At 40.8% G+C, this 14,117-nt stretch overlaps 1 protein-coding gene across 2 annotated transcripts in view; it reads right to left on the bottom strand.

Annotated features, from left to right (window-relative positions):
• RELL1 (RELT like 1) overlaps positions 1-14,117 on the bottom strand; it is a 44,085-nt gene that overhangs the window by 8,452 nt on the left and 21,516 nt on the right. For both annotated transcript variants that reach the window (XM_030563589.1, XM_030563590.1), the window contains exons 3-7: positions 12,358-12,600; positions 9,476-9,547; positions 6,892-6,949; positions 3,584-3,823; positions 266-449 (exon numbers count right to left, since the gene is read on the bottom strand). In XM_030563589.1, coding sequence (XP_030419449.1) covers positions 269-449; positions 3,584-3,823; positions 6,892-6,949; positions 9,476-9,547; positions 12,358-12,600 — 794 coding nt within the window. In that variant the 3' untranslated portion in view covers positions 266-268. The remainder of the gene's footprint in view (positions 1-265; positions 450-3,583; positions 3,824-6,891; positions 6,950-9,475; positions 9,548-12,357; positions 12,601-14,117) is intronic.

Below are 14,117 nucleotides of genomic sequence, written 5' to 3' on the forward strand. Positions count from 1 at the left end.
GTTAAATATAGAATATAAATAAATAATTGGGTAAGAGTCAGGTTGGTTAAGAATCTGGCTGGGTATTGTTAGTCTTGACAAATTAACTAAAACGTGGTAATAAAATTTGGATATGCATTTTCTCTTTGTGACATTTTATAATTAAATATGTTTAAATACGTGGCTATCCATATTCTACCTCTCAACAAAAGAAATCAGTGAGAACGTATCTGAATCTCTCACCAGATCCTACTTTCCATGTCAGTCTATAATCTTTAATACCCACCTATTATTCTGTGCCAGTTCTCCCTCTTGCTCCTTGTCTGACAGGTGTGGCAGGAACTTCTCTTGATCCATGTTTGACAGGTGTGGCAGGCACTTCTCCATTGACAACTTCAACACCATTAACAGACATCAAGCTTTTCCGCTCTTTGGATGTAGATTTGTGCTCTACTTTTGTGACTCTAAATCTGAAACAAGCAATACAAGAACCCACTTAGGATAGCTTGGTTGGTTTTTCCTCCAGAAATCAGCTAATCAATCTTCAACATCCCAATGAGGCAAGTATTATCCCAACTACATAGATGGAAAACAAGATATTTTAAAGGGGCTTTCCAAGAATACAGCAGGAGGGAAGTCTAAAGTTGGGAGTTCCTATCTCAGATTCTAGTGTTTGGACCATACCTACCTCTCTTGAAAAAAGAAAGAAGATCTCTAATTTTAAGAAAAGACTACACTATTGGTTGAGCAATCATGAATAGTCCAAAAGCCAAAAAAACTGAAACTAGAGGGAAAACTGCATCTTCTGTATTTGATACTTACTGTAAAGAAAGTCAAGAGAAGGATGAGGATCTATCTGTAATTCTTGCTCTCTTTTTAGGCAATTGTGTTACTGGATCCACAGCTTTGTATTTCTACTCACACTATGAAGGGATTAAAAAAATTTCACAGCACAAAATTCTAAAGTCACCTGGCTCTGAGGCAAAGTATAATTCATTAGTATCCTTGACTAGATTAAAAAGAAATATATTAACCATATTAGCCCACACTGAGGTGAAATTCACTTAATTTTGCTTCTTAAGCATCTTCCATTTCTATCCCCTCAAAGAAAGCGTAAACACTTGGAGACACACAACGTCACAGATATCAGGGTCCACATGCAATCCAAGCACTAAATTGCAAATACTCATGTCAACATGCTATGCACATGAGCAGAAGGGAGGAAGAACCTGAGTCCAGGTCTTCTGCAGTTCCTATGATGGCAGAGGCATTCAGCCATAAAAAAGATCCGATTATGAGGAAAAATTGGAGCTTGTAGACTTCCCCACCTAAGAGTTAGCTCTATCAGGATGTCGGGGGGAGGGGGAGGGGAGGGAGGAATAATATGCACACGTGTGCTGGAACCCTGAAGCTCTAAAGACTCAGTATAGACCTGAATGTTATTGAAGTATGGGGACCCATCAAGAATTTCATGACAACAGCAGATTAGCGCAAGACGCAGGTCTTCAGGCCTCATTTTGTGCCTTCTGGGAGGTGGTACTTGAACCTCTAAACTGAGCAAGGAGACTGTGACTAGGATGGGAAACCCGAGGAGTCGTGATGTGGCTAGGAGAAGAAAATGGGATGAGGAGCCAAAAGTGGACAAGAAATAGGACTTGGAAAAGGCCAGGCTGGAGGGGACAGAGCAGAAGGGGTCAAGTTGGGTGGTTGACAAGGGGGTGGGGTGGGGGGGGCGCAGAATGGGCAGACAGGTGTTATCACTAGAGAACATGACTCCCCCTCAGGGGCTTCATTTCAATCTAAGATTCCCAAATCTCATCATTCCTTTGGTGTCAGCAAATATCTGTGAAAGCCTCTGGTAAAGTGTCTCATTGCCCTCCACACAGAGGATGACAACAGTCACTTTGCTCAAATAGCAAAGTTCCATGTAACAGACACTGATGACGACCCAGGTGTGTCAATATGATGTCACATGATAGAATTTTATAAAAGTTTGCTTTTATAAAAACCAGCAGCATGCGAGCGCGCGCGCGCACACACACACACACACACACTCTAAAAGAACATGAAGGTTGTAAAGTCAAGCACTCAAAAGATAGGAAATGCCAGAATAAAGATTTCTGTGCAGCCTTAATTCAGCCCTCTAATGTGTATGTCTTGTGATACAATTTCTAATTACACACTAGATCTTGCCTCCGTCATACCCATTCACAATGCTGCTGCAAAGATAATTTCCTGTCCCACTGCTTTGACCTCTTTGCATCCCATCTCCCCTCTCTATGAATCCCTCCACAAGCTCCCCTTTCTCTCTCCCAAGAAACATAAGCTACTTACTTTCACTTTCACAGTCTTTCATAGCCTATCCCCACCCTATCAATTCTCATTCACTACCAAGGTGTTCGATCACACTTCAATCAGCCCATTGACCACTTGTTAAATTTTCAAATAAACATCTTAGTGCATTTTCCCATGCTGTTCCTTCACACCTGGGAGGAGCTCCATATAAAATATCTGCAAAACTAGCTCATCCTCCTCCTTTAAACTCTCCTTTTCCACAGGACCTACAAAAGCCCTGACAATGGTTAGGTTCACGGTGTGCTGAGACCACTGCCTATCATGCTGACCAATGCTGTCTCATTGTTTCCTTGTACTTCCCCATCTATCATCTTTTGTCTTACACTAAGGACTTGTCTACACTTACATTTTATAGTGCGCCAACTTGCTGGCTAAGGGGCGTGAAAAATCATCCCCGAGTGCAGCAAGTTTGAGCGCTTTAAAAGCCTAGTGTGGACAGACTCCCATCACTCAGAGCCTTTCCCCTCATGGAGGTGGATTACCAGAAGCACTGGGAGAGCTCTCTCCCAGCACTCAGTGTGACCACGCTCACCACTTCAAAGTGCTCCCACAGCAGCACTTTGAAGTTTAAGGCTACGTCCACACTGCAAGTGTTACACAGCTCACCAACAAAGGTGTAGCTACAGTGCTGTAGCATAGATGCTCACTACAGTGACAGAAGGGGGTTTTCCATCACTCGATGGGTGATAGCTGGCTTGACAGAAGAATTCTTCCATCTTGCATCTACAGAGGGGTTAGATCAACCTATCACCACCACACAGGGAATGAAAATGTTGATTGCCCAGAACAATGTAGTTAGAATGCCCTAAGTTTTAGGTGTAGACCAGGCCTTAGACTGCAAATTCCTTGGGGCGGGGGCTGTCTTTTTATACTGCATTTGTACAGCATCTAGCATAATGGGGTCCTGGTCCATCACTAAGGCTCCAGACACTAATGGTAATACAAATTAATAATTAAAATTCTTCAGCTTGCAGTATACTTATCCGAATCCCAATTTAAAAAATTTGATCAAAAAGAGAACTAGTGAACTGACAAGTTTGGATTTACAGGTCAGACATCTGATGTCTAGTGAAACAACACAATGCCTCGAAAGTTAATTACAGTCTTGCAATTCAGAAAAATCCACGTGCTGGGTTGTGGCAAGAGTCATTACAGAAATAGGTGATAGCACAATATAACTAATCTAACAGTGAGAGTCAGACGAGATAACGTAAATAAAGCATGAAAAAAAAACAGAAGAGAGTCTTACCTTCCCACAGAAAGTACTGTAACTTCTCCTTGGCGGCTTTTTCTTGGTTCTTTAGATTTGTTGGTTGGCTTTAAAAGGTGCCATCTTTTGTGACTACAGCGACTACAAACACCCTTCTCTACTACTCCCCCAACTGTATGCAAGTGATGGCCACGACAGTTATGTTTTGATGGAGTATCACCTGGTGACAAAGGAGTGCCTGGACTTGTAGGACTGCCTGGAGTGGTAGGAGACACAGGGCTATTTTTAAAAACAAAACAACAAAAAATTAACTATGTTTAACTTTAATTGCATATAATTGTTTTTCTTAGAAATAGGGTTTCTTTAAATAAACCATCCCACTTTATTCTCTGATCACATACCCTAGGGTTGTATTCAGCTAGTGTTAAATTTAGGTTGTTTTTTCCCCCCACAGAAGGTAGTTTTAGCTGACAAAGATACTTTTCCACAGCAGACTAATGTCAATGATTTATTCCAGCCTTTCCCCCCACCCTCCTTTTACTAGAGAAGACCAGCAGACACCCCGCTCCAGCAAAAAAGGCAGTTTTGCAAATTCACACACACACACACACACACACACACATCTTCATTTTCTCTTGTGAAAAGTCAAAGAGAAGCCAAAACCATTTAGTTGTTCAAATTTTAAGTCAACCACATACTCCTGCATCATCAGCAAAGATTATTTTGAAATTGGCCCATATTTGAAAATGGACATCTCTCAAGATTGTAAAGATATTTTCCTCAAAAAATTGCTCCAAGTAAAATAGGAGGTAAAATGAAGGAGAAGGAACAAAGTGTGTAAATAATGCATACAGAGGGCTGATTTACACACAAGCTTTGTACTACTATAATTATATTTGGTTAGAAAATGGTATAATTAAAAGTGGAACAACCCTCTCCTGCATGGATGCAGCTGTACCAACCTAAACGTGTTTATATTGGTGCTGATATAGTTAAATATGTTTTATCAGTACAGGCATCAGTACAACTGCATTCACACTAAGGGTATGTCTACACTGGCGAGTTTCTGCACAATAAGTTATACTACTTTTATTAAAGTGCTGGAATTAAACCGCTGTTGCGTATTCACACTGCGCTCCTTGTGACGATGGAGCGCATCCATATTAGCAGCTCTTGCAACGGCAAAGAGAGCAGTCAGTGCATTGTAGTAGTTATTCCATTGTGCAACTGGCAGCAGGATGCTTTGGGAGGGGTTTGCAATGCCTCAGGGGGCAGACACAGCATCACATGATGCAGGTTTCCCAATCCTATTGTTCCATGGGCATCCTACTACATTGCCAGCTGCTTTTCAACTGAAAGGGGGGGGGGCAGAAGGTGTCACAGGAAGAGTGTGTGTGTATAGAAGTGGGGAGAGACAGTGTTTTGGGGTACAGAGTGTATCAGCATGCTGTCTTGTAAGTTGGGACAGCGGCAGGAAGCAACCAGGACTGGGGGGGGGGGGGGAACCCCCGACATCAGCCTCTGCCTCCTTCCCTGGGCTCTGCACGGCAATCGCTCTCTCTCTCACACACACACCTCTCTGTGTTCAACAGCACAAGCATTCCACATTAATGGCTTGCTGTGTGTCCCGGAGCAGATCAGCACAGCATGCAAGGGCTGTCAGAAATGGAGCTTTAAAAGGGGAGGGATGCATGTCTCCAGGGCAGCCAAGTTCAAAACAATGAGTTGAGCAGCCACTTGAGGGATTATGGGACACTTCCAGAGGCCAAATGATTGCTTTCTGCGCTGTAATGTGTTTACACTGCCAATACAGCACAGGACCCTCTGCGCTGTAAGGCTTACGACTCTTGTCGAGGTGTTTTTTTTGGCAACGCTGCAACTGAGGAGTTTCGCACAAGAAGTGACTTGGCGGTGTGTACACGTCAGTAGTTACACCACAGAAAGCTGCTTTGCTGCACAGAAACTTGCCAGTGTAGACAAGGCTTAAGGAGGGTTGTTCCACTTTAACTATCTCATTTTCTAAAACATATATAGTTGTATCAGTAAATAAAACTGCGTATACCCCCTCAAAGTATATGCACATTTACAACAGAACAAATATTCTAAGAAAAAAGAAAGATGTGCATTTTTTGAAGTCATGTTTTGTACAAATCAAGCCTCTAGAAAGCTACTCTCTGTTCCCCTCATCTTTCAGATCAGCCTCTAAAAATCTGGGTTAGTCCTCTAGCTCAGAGATCAACAACCTTTCAGCAGTGGTGTGCCGAGTCTTAATTTATTCACTCCAATTTAAGGTGTTTCATGCCAGTAATACATTAACGTTTTTAGAAGATCTCTTTCTATAAGTCTATAATATATAACTAAATTATTGTTGTATGTAAAGTAAATAAAGTTTTTTAAATGTTTAAGAAACTTCATTTACAATTAAATTAACATGCAGAGCCCCCTGGACTGGAGGTCAGGACCTGGGAAGTGTCAGTGCCACTGAAAATCAGCTTGTGTGCCGCCTTTGGCATGCGTGCCATAGGTTGCCTACCCCTGCTCTAGCTGTTAAATGTTGGTTTAGGCCCTAGCCTTATTTTAAAGAATTAAACAAGTGTGCAAAGGCACTATGAGTTGCTGTCAATTTTCAATCCTCAGTATGATAGATTTCTGCTGTAAATCTCAATGCATACACACAGAATTGAAAGTTCCTCAGAAAAGTTTCTCTCAGAAGAAAGAAAGGAAATCTTAGTGACTCAGAAAAATAAGACAAATGAAATCAAAATATTTTCTTCTCAATCAAAAGCAAGAAGGAACAAAAGAATAGAAAAAGCTTCATTAGCAAGTAAAGTAATTTGTGGCAATCTGTACTTTTTCTAATAAGAGATACAGATTGCTGCTTTTACATTAAAACAAAGTAAGAGTCCTGTGGCACCTTATAGACTAACAGACGTCTGTTAGTCTATAAGGTGCCACAGGACTCTTTGCTGCTTTTACAGATCCAGACTAACGCAGCTACCCCTCTGATACTTTGTTTTTATAAAATCAAATGTACATTTCCAGTTTTGATAAAAATGGATACTACATAAACTTACAGGAGTAGTGTTACAAGAATGTATGCATTTTTTTATTTTTTTTTTAAAAAGTAACTGCATCTTTGAAGTAGTATCCCTGTGATTAAGCTCCCAAATGACTGCTATTGAATGTTATTCAATCTAAACCTAGAGTGAACAAACTTTCAGTTATCAAAATAGCATTTAAAGGATTCAAATTTCACTGAGATTTCAGTTTTAATTAACATAGAATCATTGGCAGGGTACATCTTGACATGCAGAGAAAATATACACAGTTAAAATAGGAAGCCTTACCTTTCAGGATCACACACACTGTTATCTGCCACCATGGCCTTTAACATATCAGCATTTGCTGCAAAAAGCATAAACAGACATTGTTATAAGAAATGTGTTGCTATGTCCTTGTATAATCAAAAAAGATAGTAAAAAGTAAGCAAGCTGAAGATTCTAATTTTGACCTAGAACCCACTTAGCTAAAGTGCATTAACAGCAATCTCACAGCTGAACTGAAGAGTTCTGAATTTAGTTCCATCTAGACTAGAGAAGTCTGCATTATGGAATCTCCAAAACGCAAGATGCCAAAGGCATCAAGGTCCTTTCCAGTCCTACAATTCTATGAAATGCCCAATTACTGAAATTTATGGGCATTTATATTGAGAAGGTAAAGTTACTCTTGCTATAGAACACATATCTCAGTCCCAATGCAAAGCACATATATTACTGTCTATGTTATGAGAATGCTTGCCATTAATAACATGCACACAATCTATCAGTACTGATCACTCTGCCTAAAAAGCGCTTCCAGGCCACAAGTCAAAGATTAGTAGGGTTAATGAATATTTAATTATTTGAATGGATCTCAAATGAATCATTTCAGCCACTACTAAAATAATGCTGCCTTTTGGTAAAATAAGCAGCTGTGTAACAGTACAGACTAGTACTACACAACCTCAAAGTAAACTACTAAGAATTATAGGCCGATGACACATTCAAAGCAACATATTGAGGGCTAGCAACTCCCAACCTGCACAAAAAAAATATTCCAATTATAAACAAGTTAATTCTGAACTGCCACCAAATTCTCTCTTTAGGGTATTTATGAATGTACAGAAAGGCCTTCAACTGTGAAAAAGCCCAAGTTTCCGGAGGAAAAACTGGTCCCATTCCCTTACCTTTCAGGACATCCATATAGATACTAGCCTTTGTGTTGCTTTTGGCATATTCCTAGAGCTGTACTGCTACTGGATCACTAGTTCAGCTATGCACTGCAGGTTGGATGCCACAAAGGAGAAGTTAGTGGTCTAGGGGCAGTCTTAACCTGTACGTAAATTTACACTGGGAGAAACTACTAGAAGAGCAGTTCAATACAGAGCAGCTACTCCCTGATTAAGATCCCACAACTCTCTAAAAACCCATGTAAACCCAACTGTTTTATGCTGAAAAGAGCAGATTCCATCAATGTTACCGAGAAGAATGCTACACAGGCACCACTCATGTCTGCGTAGCTGCTCAGAAGCATTCTCTTCCCTTCCAAACATTTCTTTCTTTTTCCACTGTTTAGATACAACCATTACAAAGTAAACAGCAGTGTTGCTGTCCTGTTTTCCCTACTTCACTGAAAACCTTTGCCTCACTCACACATGTGCAGCAATCGGAACTTGCCCCTCCATTTCAAGCCATTCAATGTGATGGTAGTATTTAAATGCTCCCAAATAGGCTTTGATGTTACCATTAAGCAAACAAGCAAGTTCTTTTATCTTCTCCTTTTAAAAATAAGAAAATTCAGCCTCTTGCAAAGACTGAAAAGTTAAAAAAAAATAGAAATGACAGGAAAAGCAAGTTTGCAGTTTTGCATTTGTGTTAGTTCCAGGATATTAGACAAGATGGGTGAGATAATATCTTTTATCAGACCAACTTCTGTTGGTGAAAGAGACAAGTTAAAGTTCTGACATGAACCAACCTTCCAAAAGAAAAAAAATTAACTTTAGATAAAATATGGAAAGTCTTATTCTAAAAAGCAATTTCAGAACGTTAAGTGTGTGCAAACAAGAACATAAGAATGGCCATACTGGGTCAGATCAAAGGTCCATTGAGCCCAGTATCTGTCTACCGACAGTGGCCAATGCCAGGTGCCCCAGAGGGAGCAAACCTAAGAGGCAATGATCAAGTGATCTCTCTCCTGCCATCCATCTCCACCCTCTGACAAACAGAGGTGAGGAACATCATTCCTTATCTATCCCAGCTAATAGCCGTTAATGGACTTAACCTCCATGAATTTATCTAGTTCTCTTTTAAACACTGTTATAGTCCTAGCCTTCACAACCTCCTCAGGCAAGGAGTTCCACAGGCTGACTGAAGAGCTTCCTTTTATTTGTTTTAAACCTGCTGCCCATTAATTTCATTTGATGGTCCCTAGTTCTTATATTATGGGAACAAGTAAATAACTTTTCCTTATTCACTTTCACCACTCATGATTTTATATACCTCTATCATATCTTCCCTTAGTCTCCTCTTTTCCAAGCTGAAGAGTCCTAGCCTCTTTAATCTCTCCTCATATGGGACCCGTTCCAAACCCCTAATCATTTTAGTTGCCCTTTTCTGAACATTTTCTAATGCCAGTATATCTTTTTTGAGACGAGGAGACCACATCTGTACGCAGTATTCAAGATGTGGGCATACCGTGGAGTTATATAAGGGCAACAAGATACTCTCCATCTTATTCTCTATCCCTTTTTTAATGATTCACAAGACACTAGAGTGTAGTGGAATGAAGCAAGCCTATAATATACTATGGAAACACTTCAAAAAAGCTACATAGTATCAAACTGCATCAGAGGGATTCACATCTTTAATGGAGAACACTGATTTTAAACTGTACCTTCATTTTTCATAATGATGTTGACAATTCGCCCCACAGTATCGTTATTGTCATTTACACTTTCATTCATTTCTATGGGGGAAAAACAACAACATATAATCAGTATTACTGCCTCCTAGAAATTATTTTTCCTATGGTAAAGTAAGGAAAACTTCTCACGGAATAAAAAAATTATATATATATATATATATATATATATATATATATATATATATATATATATATATATATATATATATATATATATATATATGTATGTATTAAATCACTGCCATATTAAAACAAAACACCTTTTATTGATTTTAGTAACAATCCTGAAGACAGTCTTGTAGCCCTTATTCAGGCAAGATTCTCTCACTAAAGACATCAGGGCTGAGTTCTTAAGTTCCATATTTTATGTATTTTCAAATTTCTATCATCACTTTCATCCTCCTCTTCACCTCAATTTTAAGAGAGCAGAAGGAATATAAGGCTCAGCAGAAAATGGGTTTGGAGATTAAACTACCACATTTGGAATGCTTCACATTTGACTAATAGAAAAGTAATGGGTTGTTACAGGGAAGTTTGCCCTGCTATACTGTTAACCACAACAGACTTCAGTATCTAAGACTGTAAAATCAGTGCCTTTCACTACAGGAGTCAAGTACTGCCAGCCCCAAGCATTCAAATATCACGAGCCAGACCCTCCCAAAATCATGAGATTATCTTAAAAATTGAAAGATTTTATAAAAATACGAAATTTTAGATTTTGTTTGCCTTCTAGTGTTTGAACCTTTAGGATTTGCATTTTTAAGCTTTTCCATACAACACAGGGATAGAAACTTTTTTTAAAATGAAAGCCAAGATTTTCATTTAACAGCATGACTCCAGGAGCCAGGGCTTTAAGAAAAGGCACTAAATATAATGAATATATAAATATACTTGTGTACAAAATCTCTGAATTGAGAACTCTTGGGGGTGAGTCTCACAAAAAGCCTTCTCCAAGTAGTATAAGGGGTGAAAATTGACCCTGTGACTGGATAATAAATACACCACTGCCTTTCACTCTCTTATAGGGCTGTCAATTTTCTAATCCCTGAAAATAAACCCCCATCCCTTCCCTGGGGTCCCACCCCCTGCCCTGCCTCTTCCTCCGAGGCTCCGCCCACCACCCACGTGTCTCCCTCCCACACTCTCTCCCCACCCTCGTCCTGTCACTCGCCCTCTCAGCCCCTGGGACTCACCTGCCACCTGCAGAGCTGGGCCTGCAGGAGCTGGCACAGAGCCTGCCCACCTGTCCAACTGGGGCACGGCAGGGGTCAGTCCCCAGACCAAGGGGCTGGGGCGGGGAATTCGGGGCACAGCAGGGTCGGTCCCTAGAGCAAGGGACTGGGGCAGAGGGGGAATTGGTCCCCAAAGCGAGGAGCTGGAAAATCGGGACACAACAGGGCAGGAGGGCAGACAGGTTACACACACACCCCTGGATGGCACTAGTACCTACTTCGGAGCCCAGTCCAGCCAGCTAGTTCTCTCTGTTAGGCTGGTGGGGCAGGGAGAGCAGCAGCTGCTAAGCAGAGCCGCTCCTTCAGACTCCAGCAGCAGTAGCTGCTCTTCCTGACCCGCCCCCGGTGGCAGAGGCCACTGACGGGAGGCTGCCAGTTTCCCTTTTCAACCGGACATTCCAGTTGAAAACTGGACACTTGGCAACCCTATGTAGCAACAAAAATAGAGAGAGTCACTTTCCTATTCTAATAAAATTAAAATATTGAATAAGGAAGAAAGCATTATCCCTAAAGCTACTTGTTCTCTTTGCTTCACTGAGGAGCTCCTGCCTGTCTCCTCAATAGAACTCACCCTACCATTCCTATCTGACTTTCAGCTACAAAGTTAAAGAAAAATACCCAAGGCTCTCACAAGACCTCCCAATACAGACAGCAATGGGAACAACCTACTAGGCCTAAGCTTCTCTCCTCTGCTCCCAAGTCAAAAAAGTAACTTCTGCACCATATGCTACTGAATTCATGGAGCTACTAACATACACTCCAAGTACTTTTTGACAAGTAAGGGGACAAGAACAAGAGTACAAAAGAACAAAAGTTAGAGAGGAAAAAAGGAAAAAGGTGAGGGGGAAAAAAAATGATAGCAGCAAATGTGCTAAGAATACCAAAGAATACAGCCAGAGCACACCAATGTTCCAATCCATCACAACAGGGGAGAAAAGAGAGGGTGAAAACCGTAGTACTAGAGTATTAAATTTACTCAAATAAAATTAAAGTATCTGCACTATTAAACACACACCAAAAAGTTATGCTTTAATAAATGCTGGTTTATGGATATCTATCTTTAAAAGAGTTATGCACAGCACACTACTGCTCCTGACAGCAAATGAAATACAAAGAAGTGGTTAGCTACTCAGATCTCAGTTTATAGTCACAAAAGCTATAAAGTATTTTGTATGCAGTGTTGTTGTAGCGTGTTGGTCCCAGAATATTAGAGACACAAGGTGGATGAGGTCATACAACGTCTGTTAGTAAGAGAGACTCTAAGAGACCATGTCTCTCTCACCAACAGATATTAATCCAATAGAAGATATTACCTCACCCACCTTGTCTCCATGAAGTAGTTTGTACACTCTGAAACTTCAAAACAAGATTTCAAAAGTATATTTTAGAGGACTGGCATTGGGAATTGGTAGACTTTCCCAATGGAGGTCACTTGGTTAGGTTGGGAATGGCCAAAAGTAATTGACTTAACAGACAATCAAATGGTAATGTTCTTAAACTATTTAATAGAGGATATATATTATAAGGAGGTGGGGCTGGGGGGAAGAGTCCAGCTATGGATCATTCCAGATTAGTAACATACTGCATACAAATTAACAAAAAGACATTGACATTACTTACCTATCTTTTCGCGAAGTTTTTCCTCTTCAATTTCTTGCTCGGCCTCTGTTGTACACCGATACCCTTTTTTCTGAAGCATGTGACAGATGAGGATCCCCAAAAGGCCCATGATGAAAAAGACAGGAACCAACCCATAAGCAAGATATTCTGGATGCACACCACTTCCTGTGTGATCACCGACAGCACGAGTCGTAGTACTTTCTAAACCATGGCTTGCCAAAATATTAGGAAAATCTTGATTTCCTATGTAAAATAAAACACATGGTTATGAAGCACAGTTGTAGATAATACTTTGCACTTTCAAGTAGCTCTGACTTTAGGCTCTCAAAGGATTGGGTGAATTATGAGCCTGATCCTAAGACCACTGAAGTCAATAGGAGTCTTTACACTGATAGATCCAGGTCCATTGGTGAATTAAGCCACAAACCCCTTTAACAAGTAGGTATTCTGTTTTACAGATGGCGAAACGAGCACAAAAGGTGAAGCAACTTGCTTAAGGACACAGCAGTTCAGTGGCAGAGCTGGGAACAGAAGTCAAGGGTCTAGCCCCACTGGCCCCAGCTCTACCCACTAGGCAACATTCCATCCACAAACATTTATTATATTTCAAAATAAGGAGGGAAAAATGTCAAACTTTCTTTTTATAGTTAAATCAAAGTTCACATCAACACAGATCCTTACAAATATCATGAATTTCATTTTGTTTAGCTCAGACACAGAATTTAAGACAGAAAATCACTAGTGCTGAAATCCCACCTATGCACCTAGTAACAATGAGAAACTGACTAGGGCTATCACCATAAAGATGGCCCATTTTACAACACTTTCTGTACTATCTGAAAGGGGAAGTGTATGTACTGTCACAGATCATTAGAATAGTTCATTGAATCAGAAGTATACCTGCATCTCTGCAGCTATTACACGCATTGGAGTACTGTCTATTGTTATGATTATGCCTCTGAACCTGTTTAAGCCATGCTCAGATGCACCCCCAAACTCACCACCTCACCACTCAAGAAGTTTATCTCCAAAGCAAACAGACTTCCATAATGCTGCCCAATGTTACCAGTGGCTAAATATTATCCATTACTCATCCTTATCTGTGACAAAATGGAAAAAAAGAACATCAGTGGAATGAAAAGTGGAAATGGATCTGATGTAAAATGAAAAGCAGTTCACATCTAATCTAAAATACTTAATAGATTCTACTGGAGGCAAACCAGATACCTGGCCATTAACTTTAATGAATATGTAATTGTTTATATGTCTCCCTATCACTCATCATTTGGTCCTACCACACTGAAAGTTCATTCCTCCCACTCCCCATCCCCCTGTGGATAAATATTATCCACACCTACATCTCAGAAGCACTAAATAACCCCATTACCTCCCCTTGGCTCGAGTATAACCTGACACCACTTTAAAAATAGGACCCTTGCAGATCTTATCTTCCATAAAAAAAATTGAGATACTGGAAAGATCCATTGAGTGGAAACTGGATTTAGCACCAAAAATGCCAACTTTCAGCTTTCGCTGGGGGTGCTCCACCCCCCATCCATCCCTTCCCCCATGTCTCCACCCTCATCCTGCCTCTTCCTGCCCCCGCTCTGCCCCATCACCCCCAAACACGCCCTGCCTTCACTCTTCCTCTTCCTGCCCCTGCTCCTCCCCTCCCCCCAGCGCCTCCGTCCCACCGTTGAACAGCTGATCAGCAGCAGGTAAGAGGTGTAGGGCATGGAAGGGGAGGAGCTGATGTGAGA

This window comes from Gopherus evgoodei, chromosome 5, assembly GCF_007399415.2.
Source record: "Gopherus evgoodei ecotype Sinaloan lineage chromosome 5, rGopEvg1_v1.p, whole genome shotgun sequence".
NCBI lineage: Eukaryota > Metazoa > Chordata > Testudines > Testudinidae > Gopherus > Gopherus evgoodei.